The sequence below is a fragment of the Eleutherodactylus coqui genome, chromosome 1 (assembly GCF_035609145.1).
Source record: "Eleutherodactylus coqui strain aEleCoq1 chromosome 1, aEleCoq1.hap1, whole genome shotgun sequence".
In the NCBI taxonomy this organism is placed as follows: Eukaryota; Metazoa; Chordata; class Amphibia; order Anura; family Eleutherodactylidae; genus Eleutherodactylus; species Eleutherodactylus coqui.
In genome coordinates, this window is record NC_089837.1 from 42,924,534 (window position 1) to 42,946,922 (window position 22,389).

At 47.8% G+C, this 22,389-nt stretch overlaps 1 protein-coding gene across 1 annotated transcript in view; it reads right to left on the reverse strand.

Moving 5' to 3' along the window:
* Positions 1-22,389, reverse strand: part of LOC136616003 (zinc finger protein 850-like) — a 134,465-nt gene that overhangs the window by 65,597 nt on the left and 46,479 nt on the right. The window contains exons 6-10 of the mRNA XM_066594195.1: positions 21,089-22,050; positions 19,672-19,842; positions 18,734-18,885; positions 17,953-18,130; positions 17,197-17,206 (exon numbers count right to left, since the gene is read on the reverse strand). Coding sequence (XP_066450292.1) covers positions 17,197-17,206; positions 17,953-18,130; positions 18,734-18,885; positions 19,672-19,842; positions 21,089-22,050 — 1,473 coding nt within the window. The remainder of the gene's footprint in view (positions 1-17,196; positions 17,207-17,952; positions 18,131-18,733; positions 18,886-19,671; positions 19,843-21,088; positions 22,051-22,389) is intronic.

Below are 22,389 nucleotides of genomic sequence, written 5' to 3' on the forward strand. Positions count from 1 at the left end.
TTTCTGTAAAAATCTAAATGTTAATTTGTCTTTTTCCTCCGCCTTCCATCCCGAGAGTAACGGACAAACGGAACGGATGAATCAAGAACTTATCCAGTACCTGCGACTTTTTGTCTCTGATAACCAGTTTCAGTGGGCAGACTACTTACCTCTCGCCGAATTTGCTATTAACAACCATGTTAACTCGTCGTCCCAATTGTCACCCTTTTTTTGTAACGATGGGTTCCATCCCCGGTTCTCGCTTTCTACCTCTTTTGTCTCGAACAATCCGGTCGCTGACATATCCTCTGAGGAACTGTGCACAGTTTGGGCCCAGGTTCGTAAGAACCTTCAGGGTTCCGAAGAGAAACTGCGTAAATACTCTAAGAAAAGATGTACTATCTCGGCACCTTTTGTGGTCGGGGAGCAAGTTTTATTGTCATCCAAGAATCTGAGACTTAAGGTTCCCTCCCTGAAACTTGCTCCTCGGTTCATTGGCCCATTTACTGTTTTGCAGGTTATCAACCCAGTGTCGTATAAGTTGTCACTTCCTGACTCCTGGAAGGTCCACAAGGTTTTTCATAAAAGCTTGCTTAAAAAGTACGTGACTCCAGTTCTACCCACCCAGAACCCGCCCCTCCTTCTCTGGTACAGGGGGAACTGGAGTACGAAGTAGAAAGGCTTGTTGATGCCCTACGGGTTAGAGGTGTGCTGCAGTACCTGGTCCACTGGAGAGGATTTGGCCCTGAGGATAGGACGTGGGTCCCTGCCAGGGATGTTCATGCGCCACGCCTAGTCCGATCATTGCACAGGGCTTTCCCGCTCCTGGCCATGGGGTCCTGTGTCCCCCCGTAAAAAGGGGGGGGGGGTACTGTCAGAACCAGCAACTCTTGGGGCCGCCGTGCCCACACCACCGGTCCTGCCACCCAGGTTACAGGAGTGCGGCGTAAGGCAGCCTCGGTTCTAGTGATCTCCCCAGGCCGCTGTAAAACTGGTCGCCGTCGGATTGCTAGGGAGGCAACAGGTGCTTCTCTATTTCCTTGACGACCTAGCATGCTTCCTTGGTAACTGTCTGTTGAGCAAGGCTGGGGGCGTGTCCCCAGCACCTCCTTGATGGGCCCTGCTGCTGTCAGGCTCCCCGCCCCAATCAGCTGCTGGGGCGGGAGCTCTGACAGCAGTTAAAAGTGTGTGTTTTCCTTCCAGCCCTTGCCAGTGTTAGTTTGGTTCTCCAGCTGCACCCGTGTATATTCTGACTGCTCTTGTGACCCCGGCTTTTCTGACTTCTGCTTTTGGACTTTGACTACGTTTTTGCCTCCCCCTCTGTACTGTGTACCCTCCTGTTGCCGACCCGGATTGTCTGACCATTCTACCGTTTGTTTGTCTTCAGTGTCTGTTTGTCTTCCCGTGTCCTGCTTCCCTAGTGAGGGTAGGGACCGCCGCCCAGTTGTCCTGACATATTGCTGTCCACCCCCCCCCACCCCCACCCAGCACGATCCTGCGTCCACAGCGCACCCAAAAGTTTCCCTGCGCAGCGTTCAGCTGCCCTCATGCCACACGCTCGCTTCATAGCCACACCACCTTCATGTCTATTTATAAGTGCGTACTGGATGAGATGGAACCGGAGGCACACACTGCAGAGGGTTGGCAGGGCCAGGCAGTGACTCTCTTTGAAAGTGCGGGCGATAGCCCACGATGCTGTTAAGATTTGATGATAAATTGACGTACGATCATCATTCCAATCCCGTGCCACCTCCGTCGCAAAATTGTCAGGAGCCGCAAACGTGGGCATAAAGGTTGGCGGGGCTGTGAGTTGGAGGGCAGCGAGAATGCACAGTTTTGAAGGTTGCCACAGGTGAATAGCACCTGTGCAGGACACCGCTGTGTGGGAGTATAGGCCAAGCAGCCACCCCCCTCATTATCAAGAGGCAGTGTGAGTGGTTGTCCATCTCCACAATGCAGCAATACTCCGTGTGGGAAGCACGTGAGCGGGCCCTGGGTCAGGCTCGGTCCCAACCTTCACCGTGTGTGACCCAAGGTGCCCTGAGTTACATAGCAATGGGAAATCCATGTGTCCTCACACAATTCATTCTGTGTAGGTGTCAGATAGCGCAACACCGCAATGGAAAGTCTTTGAGTTCCTTGGGCTTGCCTATGCTGTCGATGCACAAAGATGGTATTACACAAGAAGAAATCAGAGCGCCCAAACATGGCAGAGTTTCACCCCGCCAAGGACCTCGGCCCACATTTTTTGCCCTAGTCAGTCAGTGTATTTGTGCCACATAGGTAAAGCAATACAATGGGAAGTCTTTGTGCACTCACAGCATAGGCGAGCCCAAGGAACTCAAGGATGGCATTACCCATGGGGAAATTAGAGTGCCCAAGCATGGCAGAGTTTCACCCTGCTAAGGGCCTTGGCCTACTTTTCTGCCCTAGTCAGTCGGTGTATTTGTGTTAGACAGGTAAAACACCGCTATGAGAAGTCTTTGTGCACTCACAGCATAGGCGAGCCAAAGGAACCCAAGGAAATTATTAAACATGAAGCAATTACAGTGCCCAAACATGGCAGACTTTCACTCCGCCGAGGACCTTGGCCTCTGCCCACACCCTCAGCAATCGTGGGCATAAAGCGGACTCCGATACTAGTACAGCTGTAAACGTCTTATTTAATTAGTTGCAGTTGTTTTCATCGTTCCAAAGACTGGGTCAACCAGGAAGAAGTTCCACGGGCCAAACCTGGCGCAGTTGCATTTCACCAGGACATAGGCCTCTGCCCACACCCTCAGCAATCGTGGGCATATAGCGGACTCCGATGCTAGTACAGCTGTGAAGGTCTCATTAAATCAGTTACAGTTGCTTTCACCGCTCCAAAGACTGGATTAACCAGGAAGAAATGCCACGGGCCAAACCTGGCGCAGTTGCATTTCCCCCAGGACATAGGCCTCTGCCCACACCCTCAGCAATCGTGGGCATATAGCGGACTCCGATGCTAGTACAGCAATGAACGCCTCAATAAATCTGTTATGGTTGCTTTCACCGCTACAAAGACTGGATTAACCAGAAGAAGTTCCACAGGCCAAACCTGGCACAGTTGCATTTCCCCCAGGACATAGGCCTCTGCCCACACCCTCAGCAATTGTGGGCATAAAGCGGACTCCGATGCTAGTACAGCAGTGAACGTCTCATTAAATCAGTTACGGTTGCTTTCACCGCTCCAAAGACTGGATTAACCAGGAAGAAGTTCCACGGGCCAAAACTGGCGCAGTTGCATTTCCCCCAGGACATAGGCCTCTGCCCACACCCTCAGCAATCATTGGCATAAAGCAGACTCCGATGCTAGTATAGCAGTGAACATCTCATTAATGCAGTAACGCTCCTTTTGTTTGGCCCAAACCAGTGTCTCAGATAACTGTGATAACAGGAGAGAAAATACATGTTGCCCAGTGCTGATCCCCTGACCCCAAGCAGGAGGAGGAGGTGGCAGTACAAGGCCAAGAAACCATAACCAGGACCCGCTATAGTCTGTGTGGGAAGTATGTGAGTGGGCCCAGGGTCAGGCTCTGTCTCAGCCTCCACCTTGTGTGACCCAAGGTGCCCTGAGTTACATAGCAATGGGAAATCCATGTGTCCCCAAACAATTCATTCTGTGTAGGTGTCAGATAGCTCAATCAACACTGCAAGGGGAAAGCCATCTGCACTCTGCACCCCACCGAAGTCAGTCAGTGTATTTGTGCCAGACAGGTAAAACACCGCTATGGGAAGTCTTTGTGCACCCACAGCATAGGCGAGCCAAAGGAACCCAAGGAAAGTATTAAACACGAAGCAATTACAGTGCCCAAAAATGGCAGACTTTCACTCCACCAAGAAACCTCGGCCTCTGCCCACACCCTCAGCAATCGTGGGCATAAAGCGGACTCCAATGCTAGTACAACAGTGAATGTCTCATTAATGCAGTAACGCTCCTTCTGTTTGGCCCAAACCAGTGCCTCAGATAACTGTGGTAGCACAAGAGAAAATACATGTGGCCCAGTGCTGATCCCCTGACCCCAAGCAGGAGGAGGAGGTGGCATAACAAGGCCAAGAAACCATGGCCAGGACCCGCTATAGTCTGTGTGGGAAGTATGTGAGCGGGCCCTGGGTCAGGCTCGGTCCCAACTTCCACCTTGTGTGACCCAAGGTGCCCTGAGTTACATAGCAATGGGAAATCCATGTGTCCCCACACAATTCATTCTGTGTAGGTGTCAGATAGCTCAACACCGCAAGAGGAAGTCTTTGAGTTCCTAGGGCTCGCCTATGCTGTTAGTGCACAAAGATGGTATTACACAGGAAGAAATCAGAGTGTCCAAACATGGGAGAGTTTCACCCCGGCAAGGATCTTGGCCTCGGCCCACACATCTGCCCTAGTCAGTCAATGTATTTGTGCCAGATAGGGAAAACACCGCGACGGGAAGTCTTTGTGCACCCATAGTATAGGCAGACCCCTGTAACATTCCTGTAGCAAAGCTATAGGCAGACCCCAGTAACATTTCTGTAGCAAAGGTATAGGCGGACCCCAGTAACATTTTTGTAGCAAAGGTATAAGCAGACCCCAGTAACATTTTTGTAGCAAAGGTATAGGCAGACCCCAGTAACATTTTTGTAGCAAACGTATAGACGGACCCCATTAACATTTCTGTAGTAAAAGTATAGACGGACCCCAGTAACATTTCTGTAGCAAACGTATAGACGGACCCCAGTAACATTTCTGTAGCAAAAGTATAGGCAGACCCCTGTAACATTCTTGTAGCAAAGGTATAGGCAGACTCCAGTAACATTTCTGCAGCAGAAGTATAGGCAGACCCCTGTAACATTCTTGTAGCAAAGGTATAGGCAGACTCCAGTAACATTTCTGTAGCAAAGGTATAGGCAGACCCAAGTAACATTTCTGTAGTAAAAGTATAGACGGACCCCAGTAACATTTCTGGAACAAAAGTATAGGCAGACCCCTGTAACATTTCTGTAGCAGAAGTATAGGCAGACCCCTGTAACATTTCTGTAGCAGAAGTATAGGCAGACCTCTGTAACATTTCTGTTGCAAAAGTATAGGCAGACCCCTGTAACATTTCTGTAGCAAAAGTATAGGCAGACCCCAGTAACATTTCTGTAGCAAAAGTATAGGCAGACCCCAGTAACATTTCTGTAGCAAAAGCATAGGCAGACCCCAGTAACATTTCTGTAGCAAAGGTATAAGCAGACCTCAGTAACATTTCTGTAGCAGAAGAATAGGCAGACCCCTGTAACATTCCTGTAGTAAAAGTATAGGCAGACCCCAGTAACATTTCTGAAGCAAAAGTATAGGCAGACCCCAGTAACATTTCTGTAGCAAAAGTATAGGCAGACCCCAGTAACATTTCTGTAGCAAAAGCATAGGCAGACCCCAGTAACATTTCTGTAGCAAAGGTATAAGCAGACCTCAGTAACATTTCTGTAGCAGAAGAATAGGCAGACCCCTGTAACATTCCTGTAGTAAAAGTATAGACAGACCCCAGTACCATTTCTGTAGCAAATGTATAGGCAAACCCCTGAAACATTGGTGTACCATGAGTGTAGGCGAAGGCCGGAAAAATTAGTTAGATAACAGTATAGGCGAGGGCCAGAAAAATTGGTGTACCAAAAGTACAAGTGTACCCCTGAAAAATTTATCAACCGCGAGGGCAGGTGAAACCCAGAAACATTTTTTAAAGATACAGCACGCTGTTACTTAATTTGTAACAGAGCCTGGAGGCAGCCCTGGAAAAAATTGGTTTCTGTTAAAGTATCAATATTTTTGAAACTTTGAAAAATTGTAAAAAAAATTTTATAAGCAGAGCCTTTTGGGCCGCAGAAAAATTGGCAGTTCAGCGTGATGACATGCTGTTTTAGGAGGAGGAGTAATAATATCCAAGAGTGATTGACAAAGCTAATTCCCCCTTTTTTTCCGGTGATAGAGAATGCTTTTTTCTCCGGTTGCAGCTAAAAGAATCTTTAGGTTCCGCTGCTCTCCGCCGGTGGAGAAGAGAAGTCTAGGGAAATCCAGCCTTTGTTCATCTTTATGTGTAAGCATGTCGGCACTGTCAGTTGACAGGCGGGTACGCTTATCCATGATGATTCCCCCAGCTGCACTAAACACCCTCTCTGACAAGACGCTAGCGGCAGGGCAGGCCAGCACCTCCAGGGCGTACAGCGCAAGTTCGTGCCACGTGTCCAGCTTTGAAACCCAATAGTTGTATGGAGCAGAGGCATCACGGAGGACGGTGGTACGATCGGCTACGTACTCCTTCACCATCTTTTTACAGTGCTCCGTCCGACTCAGCCTTGACTGGGGAGTGGTGACACAGTCTTGCTGGGGAGCCATAAAGCTGGCAAAGGCCTTGCAGAGTGTTACCCTGCCTGCGATGGACATGCTGCCTGATTCCCATGCCTCCCCTGCTAGTTAGCCCTCGGAATTGCGTCTTCTGCCGCTAGCGCTGTCACATGGGAAGTTTAGCATCACTTTTTCCACCAGGGCCCTGTGGTATTGCATCACTCTCGTACCCCTTTCCTCTTCGGGAATGAAAGTGGAAAGGTTCTCCTTATACCGTGGGTTGAGAAGGGTGTACACCCAGTAATCCGTGTTGGCCAGAATGCGTCTAACGCGAGGGTCACGAGAAAGGCAGCAAAACATGAAGTCAGCCATGTGTGTCAGCGTACCAGTACGCAACACATCGCTGTCCTCACTAGGAAGATGACTTTCAGGATCCTCCTCCTCCTCTTCAGCCCATACACGCTGAACAGATGAGAGGCAAGCAGCATGGGTACCCTCTGCCGTGTGCCCAGCTGTCTCTTCCCCCTCCTCCTTTTGCTCCTCCCCCTCCTCCTCCTCCTGCCATACGTGCTGAGATATAGACATGAGGGTGGTCTGGCTATCAAGCGACATACTGTCATCCCCCGTCTCCTGTTCCAACCGCAAAGCGCCGGACTTTATGCTTTGCAGTGAACTTCTCAGCAGGCAAAGCAGCAGGATGGTAACGCTAATGATTGCTGTATCGCTGCTCAACGTCTGGGTAGACTCCTCAAAGTTTCCGAGGACCTGCCAGATATCTGCCATCCATGCCCACTCCTCAGTAAAGAATTGGGGAGATTGACTACCACTCCGCCGCCCATGTTACAGCTGGTATTCGACTATTGCTCTACGCTGCTGGTACAGGATGGCCAACATGTGCAGTGTAGAATTCCACCATGTGGGCACGTCGCACGTAGCAGTCGGTGCTCTGGCAGCTGAAACCGATGTTGCAGGGTCCTGAGGGTGGCAGCGTCCATGGTGGACTTCCGGAAATGTGCACAGACGCGGCGCACCTTGTCGAGCAGGTCAGATAAGTGGAGGTAGTTTTTCAGAAACCGCTGAACCACCAGATTGAAGATGTGGGCCAGGCCTGGCACGTGTGTGAGGCTGCCGAGCTGCAGCGCCACCACCAGGTTACAGCCGTTGTCACACACAACCATGCCCGGTTGGAGGCTCAGCGGCGAAAGCCAGGTCGGTCTGCTCCGTCAGACCCTGCAACAGTTCGGGGGCCATGTGCCTCTTGTCACCTAAGCTGATTAGTTTCAGCACGGCCTGCTGACGCTTGCCCACCGCTGTGCTGACGCGCCGCGTGATACCGACTGCTGGCGACATGCTCACACTTCTTAATTGAGAGGTAGGGGTGGCAGAGGAGGAGGAGGGGGAGGGTTTAGAGGAGGTGGCATAAAACGCCGCAGATAAAAGCACCGAGGTAGGACCCGCTATTCTGGGTGTGGGTAGGACGTGAGCGGTCACAGGCTCTGACTCGGTCCCAGCCTCCACCAAATTCCCCCAATGTGCCGTCAGGGAGATATAGTGGCCCTGCCCACCAGTACTTGTCCACATGTCCGTGGTTAAGTGGACGTTCGCAGTAATCACGTTGGTGAGGCATGATTTATGTTGCAGGAGACGTGCTGGTGTAGGGTTGGGACGGCACACCGGGAAAATTAGTGGTGACTAGGGACCGAGTAGCGTGGGACCGCCGCAGCCATCATGTTTTTGAAAGCCTCCGTTTCCACAAGCCTATACGGCAGCATCTCCAGGCTGATTAATTTGGCAATGTGCACATTTAATGCTTGTGCGTGTGGAGGCGTGGCAGCGTATTTGCGCTTTCGCTCCAACGCTTGTGTTAGCGACAGCTGAATGCTGCGCTGAGAGACATTGCTGGATGGGGTCAAGGACAGTGGAGGTGAGAGTGTGGGTGCAGGCCAGGAGGCGCTCGTGCCTGTGTCCTGAGAGGGGGATTGGATCTGTGTGGCAGGTTGAGGAACAGGGGAAGAGGCAGTGGTGTGACCCGGAGGCGGTGCGTGGCCTTCGTTCCACCTTGTGGGGTGCTTGGCCATCATATGTCTGCGCATGCTGGTGGTGATGAGGCTGGTAGTGGTGGCTCCCCGGCTGATCTTGGTGCATACAGGTTGCACACCACTGTTAATCAGTCGTCCGCGCTCTTACTGAAAAACATCCACACCTTTGAACACCTAGCCCCCTGCACGGAGACTTGCCGTGAGTTGGTGCTTTGGGAAACAGTTGGGGGATTCTTTGCTCTGGCCCTGCCTCTCCCCCTGGCCACCCCACTGCCTCTTCCAACCTGTCCTGCTGCTGCACTTGCTTCCCCCTCTGAAGACCTGTCCTCAGTAGGCTTAGCAAACCAGGTGGGATCAGTCACCTCATCGTCCAACTGCTCTTCCTCCGAATCCTCTGTGCGGTCCTCCCTTGGACTTACTGCCCTTACTACTACCTCACTGACAGACAACTGTGTCTCATCATCCTCCTCACGCACAAAAAGCTCTTGAGACAGTTGCCGGAAGTCCCTAGCCTCATCACCCGGACTCCGGGAACTTTCCAAAGGTTGGGCATCGGTCACGACAAACTGCTCAGGTGGGAGAGGAACCATTTTTTCCCAATCAAGGCAGGGGCCCGAGAACAGTTCCTGGGAGTCTGCCTGCTCCTCAGAATGTGTCATTTTCATGGAGTGAGGAGGCTGGGAGGAAGGAGGAGCAGCAGCGAGAGGATTCAGAGTTGCAGCAGTGGACAGTGTAGAAGACTGGGTGGTCGATACATTGCTGAATGTATTTTCTGCCATCCACGACCGGACCTGCTCACACTGCTCATTTTGCAATAAAGGTCTACCACGTGGACCCAAAAATTGTGATATGAAGCTGGGGACCCCAGAAACTTGCCTCTCTCCTAATCCCATAGCAGCCGGCTGCGATTCACCTGGACCAGGAACTCAGCCTGTGCCCACACCCTCACTTGGACCTCCGCGTCCTCGCCCGCATCCACGTCCTCTAGGCCTACCCCTACCCCTCAGCATGATGTATTACCAATAGAGCAGACACAGAGTGGTCTGAATAATTATGCAATTAGTGGCGTGCAGTTGGAGGCTGACAGCGGTTATGTTACGCACACTGCAGTCTGTAAAAAAATGATACGCTAGGCTGCAAAAAGGCCTAGCTGGGTAATAGTGAGCCACTACAACTGCCAGCAGCCACGCAGTAAAATGCACACGGTCACAGGTAGACCTAAGAAGCAGCTTTTTTTCAAATTTTTTTGAAAAAGCAAACAGCCTAGATAGCGTGTATATGTCTTTCCCTCTATCAGCGGCTGTGGCCGTACGCTGTGCGTGAAGTTGACGGGACGCACAGAGCGGTGTAACAAATTAGGCAATTCTTGGCCTGCACTTGTAGGGTCACAGCGGTTATGTAACGCACACTGTAGGCCGAAAAAAATATACGCTGGGCTGCAGAAAGGCCTAGCTGGCTAATAGTGAGCCGCTACAACAGTAGTGCATACGCTCACAGGTAGCCCTAAGGAGGAGCTTTTTTGGGGTACTTGTTGACAGGATTGTACACTACCACTGTCCCTGCCTCACCAGTACTGCCCCTATACTCTGTATAATTGGCTGCAGACTGAGAACGCAGAAGGTGATCAAGGCTCTTGACAGAGTTGAAACCGGTCCTTGTTTTTCTGTGAATATGCACAATTTCTAAACAATAAAGCAGCAAGTTTCTCACACCAGTGCCTCCCCTTCTATGAAACTTACTTGTGAGAACGCAATAGTCTGCATAGCCCAAGATGAAAACAAAAAATGTGTGCAAAACTGCTCCCAGCAGCTACAACAGTACTGCACACGGTCAGATGTGACCCTAAGAAGGACCGTTGGGGTTCTTGAAGATGCCAACACTAACTATAGCACCAGCAGCACCCTCCCTAATCTCTGCCCGTGTGTGTCTGAGGCGAGCAGCGGGCGGGACTGCTTTATATACTCGGTCACTTGATCTCGCCAGCCACTCACTGCAGGGGGGTGGGATAGGGCTGGAACGTCACAGGACGTCCCTGCATGTCTATTGGCCAGAAAATACAGAGAAAATAGGAAACCAACAGCACTCATCGCCACCAATCTGGGGGGGGGGGGGTCCTTCTATTAAGCACGTAGTCTGCATGCCTAGACAGGGATTAGATCCAAATCGCAACAGATACAGTCAATGAAGTAAAGGAACGTCAGGCAGCAGGTTTTTCAGTGCAATGTATTTTTATATATCCAGAAGCATTTACCTTGTACTCCTATGGATACATAAAAATACATTGCACTGAAAAACCTGCTGCCTGTCGTTCCTTTACTGCACTGGCCAGAAAATGGCGCAAAACATGCAGGGAAGGAAATGGAATTCACTCGAGTACCGCGTGGTCCTCGTCTCGAGTAACGAGCATCTCGAGTACCCTAATACTCGAGCGAGCATCAAGCTTGGACGAGTGCGCTCGCTCATCTCTAATGAGAAAAAAAAAGTGTCACATAACAGTCACATGCACATCACATAGCATACCAGTGCCATGCATTTTTTCCAAGGTCACGTAGGAACAATGAGCGATCCCTCCTGCAGGAACGTCCAAAACTAGAACACGCTGTGATCACATTTCCTCGCAGAGTGAGTGAAAAAAATTGCTCATGTGAATAAATCCATTTAAATGAATGGATTTCATATTCGTGCATGTTAAATATGCATCGCACAAAACTGACACGAGCGAATTACCATTGGTGAAATCACTGCCGTGGACAGGGAGAAAGCAAAACCCGATGTGTTCATCTTTTTTCAGGGGGAGGGGGGGGGGGCCTGGATGGAGACCAGAGCGGTTGCGAGTCTCAGAGCTCCACACAAGAAGGCCTTCTAAAAGCTAATACAAGCGCATGAAGGATGGGAACCAGCTAAAAAAAACTAGCAGAGGATTGCCCTGCACAATGTCCACCAGAAAAAAAAAAAAGCAAAAGCTGGCCCGTAGCGGCTCACAAGCTTTTTCACTGCTCGCACGAGTGAAGGAGGTGTGCTAGACATGATTATTAGTCAGTGTAAAATGTCTATTGATTTGTATAAACCAAATGTATTTTGCTATTGTAATGACTTCAGCCTAATGTGGAACTCTGCTGCATAAGGAAAGAGTTAAAGGTCATAGTATTACATACTGGGTGTTTTCCTAGCCCTCTACCACCCCCCCCCCCCACAGACACTGTTTAAACAATGGCTTGTCACGCACACAGAAATTCCTTCAGCTAGGACAAAGTCCAAGCTACATCAAGACTTGAGGAAGGGTGGGCAGAGAGGCGGGAGATTCTATATGATCCGACAAATGAGAATCTTTTATGTTACTGATGTAATCTGTTGCACCCCCTTTAAAGGGCAGGTGTCATGTGTTATAATAAAAAGCCTGAGCCTCTACATATTGGGGAGACTCTCCCGGTTTAGACCAGCATTTGTGTCTGATCTGGTCGATGATGTGTGCACACTATACAATTTGGAAGCTACAAAATACCCCGAAACCTGCTGGAGAAAACCATAATCCAGCTCAGAGGGAAGGAGGAGCGGGCTGCCGGCACACGCCGCACAGAGCAGAGACCCGTTGGGCGCGGCGGCTTTGGAGGACGCTACAAAGCAAGGAATGGGTAAGAAAACTTCTCCTGACCACTGGCTCCTAGAGCCCAACAAATCACCTCACCCTGCACCAGCAGGGAGCCCGCGATCAGACGGAAGCAGGGCGTCACAACTAGAGACACCTAAGGTAGCGCCTGATCTTTCTCCCAGCAGTGTCTCTCGCTCCCTGCAGCTGCAGCAGAGCTCACTGTGGGCAGAAAGACATGGACTTATACGGAGCTCACAGTCCCCTGACACAGTAGCTGAAAACTTAGCTCCGCCCAACCCCTCCCATTGCAAATAGTGGCGAGGGGCAGAGAGGGGGCAGGAGCTCAGTGCACTGCTCCCAACACTTCCAGCCTCCTCCCCCTGCAGAGAAGGACGCCGTATATCTACAGGCGTGCAGACCTGGCTGATATACGGTCATCAGAATAAGCCCTTAAACTGCTAATAGCCAGAGTGTGGAAGCCCCCTAACACACCCTCAATCCAAAATTTGATCAGTATGACATTGGAGCATTGCTCGTATGAAAAACTATTAGCCCTAAGGCAGAGAAGAATGCATAGCTTTGGAGAAACTTGGCTAAAAATGGATTAAAAAGCTATTATTATTATAATAAAGGTCTGGAGGGAGGGGGCGTGGCCAAGCCTGCAGAGTGTGAGGACGCACTGAAACATGGCTCCGGAGCCATAGAGGCTTTTAAGGCATCTTTTGGCGTTTTCAGACAGCAAGTGCTTCCCACACTAACAGAAAGAACTTTCCTGCAGTGTGAGGATTATTTAGAGCGGTCTCCCTACGAAATCGGGACATCGGGAGTCTCGGAGCGCTGAGCCGGCACGGAGTCCTGCACGGGAGCGGGGGAGAGGAGAGAGAGCGGTGCGCACGGAGGAGCCCCTAGGGAACTGTTCCCTTGTAGCGGAGGATCCCCGGTGAGCTTCTACCGGCAGCGCCAGCGGAGAGGAGCTGAGGAGAGCCCGGAGAACAGGAGCAGCTCACAGGACGCTCCCCCAGACAGCCCCGCGAGCGGGAGCCGTGGCAACAGGCAGGAAGGAGAGAAAACAACGATCACAAAAGCTGTGAGTACCGGAGACCCTGATAAGCCTTCCCACATACTAGGCAATCTCCCCAGGGCTAAGGGATCGTTCATTTCAACCTGAACGCCAGCTCCCCGCCAGCAAACCCGTTTCCCACCAGAATCTCCCGCCATCCCGCCCCCCCCACCCTCTTCCCCCACCGTGCCTGCGGCCATTAGAGAGAGCAGAGGCTCTATCCTAAAGGAGCTGTCAGCCCAAACGGCACAAGTTACAGCAAGACAAAGTCTTATTAAAGGGTACTGCCCTAATTTTTTCGGAGCTGGTTTACCCAGCTCCATAACTCTTTCAATTTTTGAAGTCTTCAGACGCACGTGGGCTAGCACTGCAACCCACTAAACAATTTTTCATCACCAACAAGCAAATAGCTTACTGGCTCACAGAAAAGAAGAAACCCCTCCAAAAGCATAATTCAAACTCCCTACGGAACTGTAACACACAGATCTGCGACAAAATTTTTTAGGACTATAGAAATAAGTCTGCCAAAACCGCAAAATTCAATTTTCCCTCTGTCATCTTGCAACACCATCTTTCCATGGGCTGAAACTTGCCTACAAAGGTGACAGGCTGAATTCTAACTAGTGTGGAGGAAGTTGCACCTTGACCTGACCCATAACGCCGGGCACAATAAAACACGGCTGATTCTCGGGACCTTTCTGACCGTCAAACAAACTCCAACAAACCTCTTACAATCGCACAAAATGGTGAAGGGTAGCAGAGATCGCAGCTGCGATCCACCAAATACACCAAGAGGACAAAAAAATAAAGTTGACATGCAGAAATTCTAAAAAAGAAAAGCTTACAATCTCCAAGCACCACCGCAAAATTGCTTCCCTCACAAAACACTTCTGACCAAGCAACCCCAGACTCAGAGCTAGATAGCGATATGGAAGAAGAAGAGTGTGACCTCAGTGCCCAAATATCCAAATCTTTCCTTCAAAAAGCACTTCTGAAAGTCACCCAACCAATGTCAGAACTGGCGGACATCAAAACCGAGTTACAACAAATAGGCCACAGAGTGGAGGACCTGGAAGGTTCATGCTCAGCCATCATAGAACACGCAAAAGCCACCACGCAAGTAGTGGGGGTCCACCGCTCATACCTTGACCGAGCGCTTACCTTAATCGAAGATCAAGAAAACCGTAGCAGGCGCTGCAACATCTGGATAAAAGGTCTCCCGGAATCCTGGGCAGCAGAATCCTTACGCAAAGTGGCTGAAGAAATTTTCACAGACTTACTGGGAGAAGAGAGGGTCACACATATCCAAATCGAAAGAATACACAGAGCAATCAGACCCAAACCAAAAAATGGAGACCCGCCAAGGGATGTAATCTGCGGCCTGCTTTCCTTCACAGACACAAGTGCCATTTTAAATGCCGCAAGAACTCGCCAGACATTTAAATATAACGACGCGACATTACTCTTCTTCCAAGACATCGCGCCATCCACTCTGGCAAAAAGGCGGATACTGCAACCGCTTCTAGTAGCTCTGAAATCAAAAGGAATTCAATACTCCTGGCTGTTTCCATTTGGCCTAGCAATCAATGATGCAGGACACAGATTGACGGTCAGAACCCCGGAAGATCTCGAGGCGATTTGGCAACAACTGAAAATAGATCCAATAGGTATTCCTTCCTGGATGCCGACACAATACGATCTAACTATACCCCCGCTTCCGGAGGTAGAGCCTTGGAAGTTAACAACAAAGTTCAAATCACCCAGAAGCAAAAAACATGGCACAAAAACCTCATCTTAGGTCACTTTAAGAGACTTTTCTTTGTTGTTGGAGTGGTCATGGCCTCCCGGAGGAGTGGCGCTGTGGACCAATGAGAGTGAGACTCAGACATGAGACTTTTACTTTCTGAGAATTAAACGGCCTTCTTCACACTGCCTTCTTCACCAGCAACGTTATTACAAAAGAGACGTTGGTGGGCTTCCCCTCGCATGACTCAAGTATGCATGAAGGAGTTCTTGTGCTTTCCTCCTCGTGCACTTCCAAACCAGCATAAGAAGAGGGTATGAGCACCAGACGTTAAAGCAAAGTATTTTAAGTGATATCCGTTTTGGTGGAAGTGTACTAGCCCTAAATGATTGGGATTGTGCATGGGGGGGATCGGACTGGAGGAGTGGGTCCTGGGGCTGGGTGGGGCCTGGGGGTCGTACGGGGGTTGGCCCGCCGGGTTCCCTCCCTGCCCGGGGATCACAGCGCGAGAGCTATTTGATCAAGCTGGCTCACCTGCGTACTCTAGTTATAAGAAGTTTCTAGGCAGAATGTGTCATGTGGGCAACGAAGGATACAGTTGCACTTATTATTGTTTTAAGTTAACGTGCCTTTTTTTTTTCCTTCTACCTCTCATCTCGTCCACTTTCTGCTGCTCCGACTAGCCTTTCTCCATACCCAGGTTAAGCCAAAACACCAGGTCTTTGCCAATGGAGGGAGGTGCCCGCCCAGAGGGCGGAGAGAAATTTTCCAGACGGCACAGGCGGAACTGAGAATAACATCCGACCACGCGCCAGCAGGGTAGGCCACACACGTGAGTGAACCTACCACACACAGAACTCCAACATTCACCCTTATTCAAGGGCAGCACCGAGATGAGAAAGACACCGACAACAGAGACCTGCAAGGGGAGGTTGCCGGGGTGCTTCTGATCCACACAAAACAACCACAGACCATACAACAGTAGACTGGACACCTATACCCCAGTCAAGAACCCAACGTTAACTGCAGACCTTCTGCTAACAGTTTAACCCGCTCTCCCCTCCACCTTCACTCTCCGCGCAAATCTATACGTATACAGAACCCAGAAATATGTCTGCGAGACATCTTAACAATGCTGATACCCCACAACACAAACAGAAAAAACAACAGAAATACCCCACATCCCCCCAAACAGGTAGCACAACATTCACCACCTTTAACGCTAAAGGTTTAAACTCCCCTAACAAAAGACACCATATGATATGGCTATTAAGAAAAAACAAAACCAAAATCGTATTCCTCCAAGAGACCCATTTTAAAAGTAACAAGATTCCAACCCTCCCAAAAAACTATTTTAAACAATAGTTCCACAGCTGCAACCCCTCCTCAGCCTCTAAGGGAGTTACTATTGCAATTCACAAAGATCTCCCCTTTCAGTGTGAAAAACAACTAACGGATACAGAGGGACGCTTTATATTCGTTAAAGGTAAAATAGGAGGAGTCCCATACACCCTAGCTAACATCTATGGGCCCAATACGAACCAAACCAAGTGGCTCGCGGATACTCTGCATACACTGAGAGCCTTTGAGGCGGGCCACGTGATTCTGGGCGGGGATCTAAATGTGACATTAAACCCGTTGCTAGACACCTCAAGGGGCAAGTCCCAGGTCTCGCAGAGAGCTCTAAAAAAAAATTAATTTAGCCTTGCAGGATCTAAATTTAACTGACTCTTGGAGATTTAGACACCCAGGAGAAAAAGATTTCACATTTTACTCGCACATTCACACCTCACATCAGAGACTCGATTACATTTTTGTGTCAAACAATCTACTAAAAGCAATACACAGTTCCCAAATAGACTGCATAACAATTTCAGACCACGCCCCAATGCACACGAGTCTAAATATATTTTCGAACAACCTAGGGGAATGGAGATGGTCTCTGAACGAGTCGATACTAAGAGAAGAGGAATATAAACAAGAGCTGATAAAAAATCTCTCTGAATTTTTTGAAATTAATTCAAAAGACAACACAAATGCTCCCTTGATATGGGAAACGCACAAGGCTTTCGTGAGAGGCTTATTTATCTCCCTGGGTTCGAAACTTAAGAAACAGAAACAAAAGAAAATAGATGACCTATTAACAAAAATTGCAGTCTTAGAGCGAAAAAGAAAACTAGCACTCGTAGAAAAGGCACAAACCGAACTAAATTCCCTCAGAGATCAATTAAGGTCAATCCTTGACAAAAAGTTCACTAAATCCTCTATAAATTACAAACAAAAGATCTATGCACACGGAGACAAGGGTGGCAAGCTGATGTCAACCCTTATTAAAAAAGCGAGGGAAAAAACCCATATCAAAGAAATTAAAAAAGACTCGGGAGGGAAAGCTACATCATCTAAAGATATAGCGACAGAATTCCATAACTACTACACAAATCCATACAACATTGAAGGTAAACTCACACAAATAGATCTTGAAAGAAAACACAAGAACATGGAGATATTCCTTAAAAAGCTCACTCTCCCCAAAATTAACACAGAAGATGCCACAGATCTACTGACCCCTGTGAGTCAAGAAGAACTGACAGAAGTAATAAATAGCTTCCCTAACGGCAAGAGTCCGGGCCCCGATGGCCTCACTACAGGCTACTATAAAACACTACTACAAAGTCTGGAACCCCATCTTAGAACTACGTTAAACGCAATTATGAACGGAGCCACATTCCCCACACAAATGCAGGAAGCCCACATCACCTTAATACATAAAGAAGGCAAAGACCCAACCCTATGTAACAACTACCGCCCAATCTCTCTACTGAACGTAGATATAAAAATCTGGGCAAAAATAATTGCTAATCGCCTGAGCAGAATTATACCCAAACTAGTCTCTGATGAACAGGCAGGATTTGTTAAAGGTAGAGAGGGAAAGGACAACGCCGCCATACTCCTGCATTCGATACAATATGCTAAGAAAAAGAACATCCCCCTAATTTTCCTGGGGATCGATGCTGAAAAAGCTTTCGATAGAGTAAACTGGTCATTCATGAGAGCGACTCTAGGCAAATTTAATTTCCCTCGCCAACTAACCGACGCCATCTTCTCCCTCTACGCAAAACCCTACGCCAGAATAAAAATTAATGATACCCTATCCCAACCATTCAACATAACAAACGGCACGCGCCAGGGATGCCCACTTTCCCCCACACTATTCATCCTTACATTGGAAATTCTCCTCCAGGCGGTTAGACAATCCCCAGAAATTCGAGGCTTGGAAGTTGGAGGGGATTGTATACAATCTGCTGCATTCGCAGATGATGTGCTATTCCCGATCACAAATCCGGCACAGGGTCTCAATAGCTTAAATCTCCTGCTAGATGAATACGGCAGCTTCTCCAACCTAAAAGTGAATATAAACAAATCGGTAATACTTAATATTTCGCTGCCCCCCCCCCCCCCCCCACAGGGCAGAAGAAGTGAAGAGATCATCCCCGTTTATATGGGCAGATCATTCATTAGATTATCTAGGTATCAAAATTACAAATAACCTCTCCAAACTTTATGAAATCAACTTGGGACCGTTAATAACAGAAATCACATCACTCCTTACCACATATAACTTACCCATAATTTCTTGGTTTGGGAGGAAAAATCTCATTAAAACATATATTTTACCTAAAATCCTATACAAATTACAAATGCTACCAATACACATACCCAAATCCTTCTTCAAGAAAATCAATTCACAATTTTCACGTTTCTTCTGGAAATGCAAACGCCCGCGACTTGCATACTCTTTAACGTCTAGAAGAAGACAACACGGAGGAGTGGGCCTCCCTAACATATTGGAATACTACAAGGCAATAAACCTTAACAGATGGCTGGGAATTGTAGCCCCGACCAAAAACCATAAATTAAGGGGAAAAAAAAAAAAATAATCGCACAACAAACCTATGGTAACAACCTTATAAGAGATTTGTGGCTTCCCTGCCCAAAAACATACCGAGCCAAAGATTTTAGTATCCTGCTGAGGGGTATCTGCGAGACCTGGGACGCCCTATCCCACAAGTTGGCCCCCTTGCCATCACCATGCGCACCTTTAAGCCTGCTCCCCAACACCATCAAAAATCCTAAGACCTGGATTCCGGAGAACCTCTGGAACATTTTTGAAGAAAACACAATTCATGACCTTCAAAACATTATGCATGAGGAACCCACCACTATTATTAACTCCCTAGGCTTACAAAAGAAACTACAAATTCTCCACATTACGCACATTGCGAACACAATCGCTTCATTTAAAAAAGATCACCCCTCCACAAGACCAACAACGGAATTTGAAAATAAAATCACAAAATACAGAATCCAGGAAAATTTCCTCTCTAGTCAAAAATTTTACAACGCCTCACACACTGGGCAGACCAACTTATATCTCCTCGTGGGAGAAGGAGCTTGACATTAAGTTATCGGAAGCAGAAATTAAAACGATATTTAAAGCTTCTTATGGCGTCTCTCCATGCGTTCGCCTCCAAGAAAACAACTACAAACTATTGTCCAGATGGTATAAAACCCCTGAGTGGTTGTATAACTACAGACTTGCAGAATCAAACAGGTGCTGGAGATGCCAGGAGGAGTTGGGATCTTACTTACACATCTGGTGGAATTGCAAAATAATTAAACCCTTTTGGTCAGAGATTGAAAGTGAAATGCATAGAATCCTGGGAAAAGCAATTCTCTTAACTCCAGACACGATAATTTTAAATAGACCAAATAAGTCATTCAATCCCCTAAAGGACAAACTAGCCGCATTCTTGGTGGCGGCAGCTAAAGCGTTAATCCCCCTCCACTGGAAAAGCCCAGCACCCCCCCCCCCCCATTACGATGTGGAAAACAAAGCTCAACCAGATATACCAGTTTGAGGAGACCCTTAGCTGGACATACTTTGTCAGCATTCTTGACAATATGGTCGCCTTGGGTAAACTTTTGCTCTAGCACCACATCACAAGGCTGATTCCCCGGAGCGGACCCCTCTAAACTCGAGGCGAGTAGCTCGACCAGAGTCTCTATAATATTCTCTCCAGTTAATACCACTTGAGAGGAGACCAGACTGCGCTGAAATAGAGACAAACCCAAGTAGCGAACAAGTAAAGACACTAGCTGGAAATAATCCACCTCACACAACAAACTCAACCCTTAAATGCCATACACTAGAACAATTCTCTCACACCAGCACCGAGCCATAGCATCCCACCAGACTTGAGACATGACTGATCAACCCCCTTCCGCTTGCAAGACCACAGAGCTTCAGGGTGTCTAGAGAGCTACCAACTAGGATATGTCGGGAGGATGTCGCTCGGGCGCTCGCGTCCCCGCACCCCCCGGTGGGGACGTGACCGCCCGCACACATGCGACTAAACCTGAAAATCGCCCTAGGGTCTTAAGAGATATGGGGAAATAACATTGTTAGCCACAAATTGATTAAAGTTGGTGTCGCGTGGGAGACAACGGTTTATGTACCACGCCCACCTAAGTTGCGTCAAGCGCAGAACCAAAGGTTGAAGTCTGAATACGGAGATTTGAGACCACCCCTCCCCCTCCCCCTCTCCTTCCCCTCCCCCCGCCCCCCCTCTTGGTACCCCCCACCCTAACCTTTAAGCCTTACCCTACTGATAAGTTGTAAAGGTTTTATAAGTATAGGTACTTGAAAGTGATGACCTATGCCCACTCTGGCCAGATAAATAAAGCCTCTGAGCCGGGTGTCTGACCAGGCTGGGCAGTTCAGATACATGTCCGTTTAATAAGGATATAATGTTATGATGGTAACACTCGCATACAATTTTGTAAGAAACTCCTTGTACTCCATGTTATTGAATTCTGGACAAACAGTTGGTACTTATGTAAGGTTGAATACCCTGTATGAAAAACTCTTTCAATAAAAAGTGAATTAATAATAAAAAAAAACAAAAACAAAAAAAAAAAGGTCTGGAGGGATGGGTTCTTTCGGATCATGGTTGTGATGGTTCTGGAAATGTACCCCCCTCTCTCCCCTGCCCCTCACCCCACCCCCCTCCTTGTTTTACCTAATCCACACTTCTATGTTTCTTTAGCTTTAAAATGTCATGTCTATGTTGTTTTGTATGAAGAAAAGATTGATGGACAGATTCACCATCTGAATGTAAATTGTAAATCTAACCAATGCACGGTTTTATCTGTCATCACAATAAAAATGAATGGAATTAAAAATCTTTTTTCATTATTTTTCACATTCCAAATAGGAATCTGGTTTCCTTGTAAAATGTTTTCCACATACAGAAATCAAACAACGTCTTCCTCGTGTAAATTATTTATTGCTATTTACAACTGGTATGAGTAGTACAACATTTCCCACATTATGAACATTTCCCACATTATGAACATAAGGCCTCGCTACTGTGTGACTTCTCTGATGTAAAATAAGATTTAATTTCAACGCAAAACGTTTCCCACATTCTGAACATGAATGCAGCTTCTCTCGTGTGTGAATTTTCTCATGTGTAATACAGTGTGATCTATGTGCAAAGCATTTCCCACAGTGTGAACATGAAAATGGCTTCTCTCCTGTGTGAACTCTCTCATGTACAAGCAAGTGTGAGCCACGTGCAAAACATTTTCCACATTCTGAACATGAAAATGGCTTCTCTCCTGTGTGAACTCTCTCATGTACAAGTAAGTTTGATCTACGTGCAAAACATTTTCCACATTCTGAACATGAAAACAGCTTCTCTCCTGTGTGAACTCTCTCATGTACAAGTAAGTTTGATCTACGTGCAAAACATTTTCCACATTCTGAACATGAAAACGGCTTCTCTCCTGTGTGATTGCTCTGCTGTTGAACAACATCTGAATTTTTGATTAAAGATTTCCCACATTTTGAATGTGAAAATGGCTCCTCTCCTGTGTGAGTTCTCTCATGTGCAATAAGCTGTGATCTATGTAAAAACCGTTTCCTACAGTGTGAACAACGGTACAGTTTCTCCCTTGTATGGACATTTTTGTGTGTAAAAAGACGTATTCTGCTTGGAAGATGCTTTCCACATTCATCACACTGAAACGTTTTACCCCTTTTGGGAGCTGTAGGTTTGGTAACAATCTGTGATTGGCCAGGAGAAGGTTCCTCATGATTAGGGGGATTATATGACACATCTGTACGGATAAAATATGGTTGTACATGAAGGGTGATGAGGTTTTCAGCTGAAGAGCGCTGCACGATATCTTCATCTTCTACTTTATAATTGCACGATAACATCAAATTTCCTTCTGAGTTCGCAAGTGGATTATCTGCTAAGAGTAAGAAAAAAAAAGGATTTCGTGATTTTTATTTTTTTTTAAATCACTAAAGTGAAACAAAAATTTATTGAATTTGTAGTAACCTTGAAATAAGGGAGATGGAACAATATCTCTGTAGTGCCACCTATTGGAAGACAGCTTTCCTGCAAGTCATTGTTAGACTCTTTATAAAAGCCTTGCAACAATGACTGGGAATTGAAAAACAAGCCCGAACAACATACCCAGACAGCTGTTTCAGGGTGTTTGCCCCTCAGCGTGTAGTAAGTGCTCTACTTAAGGAGAAAAGATAGCGTTCCCGACCCCCATCTATAGGCTTCTCACTAGTCAAGCCAG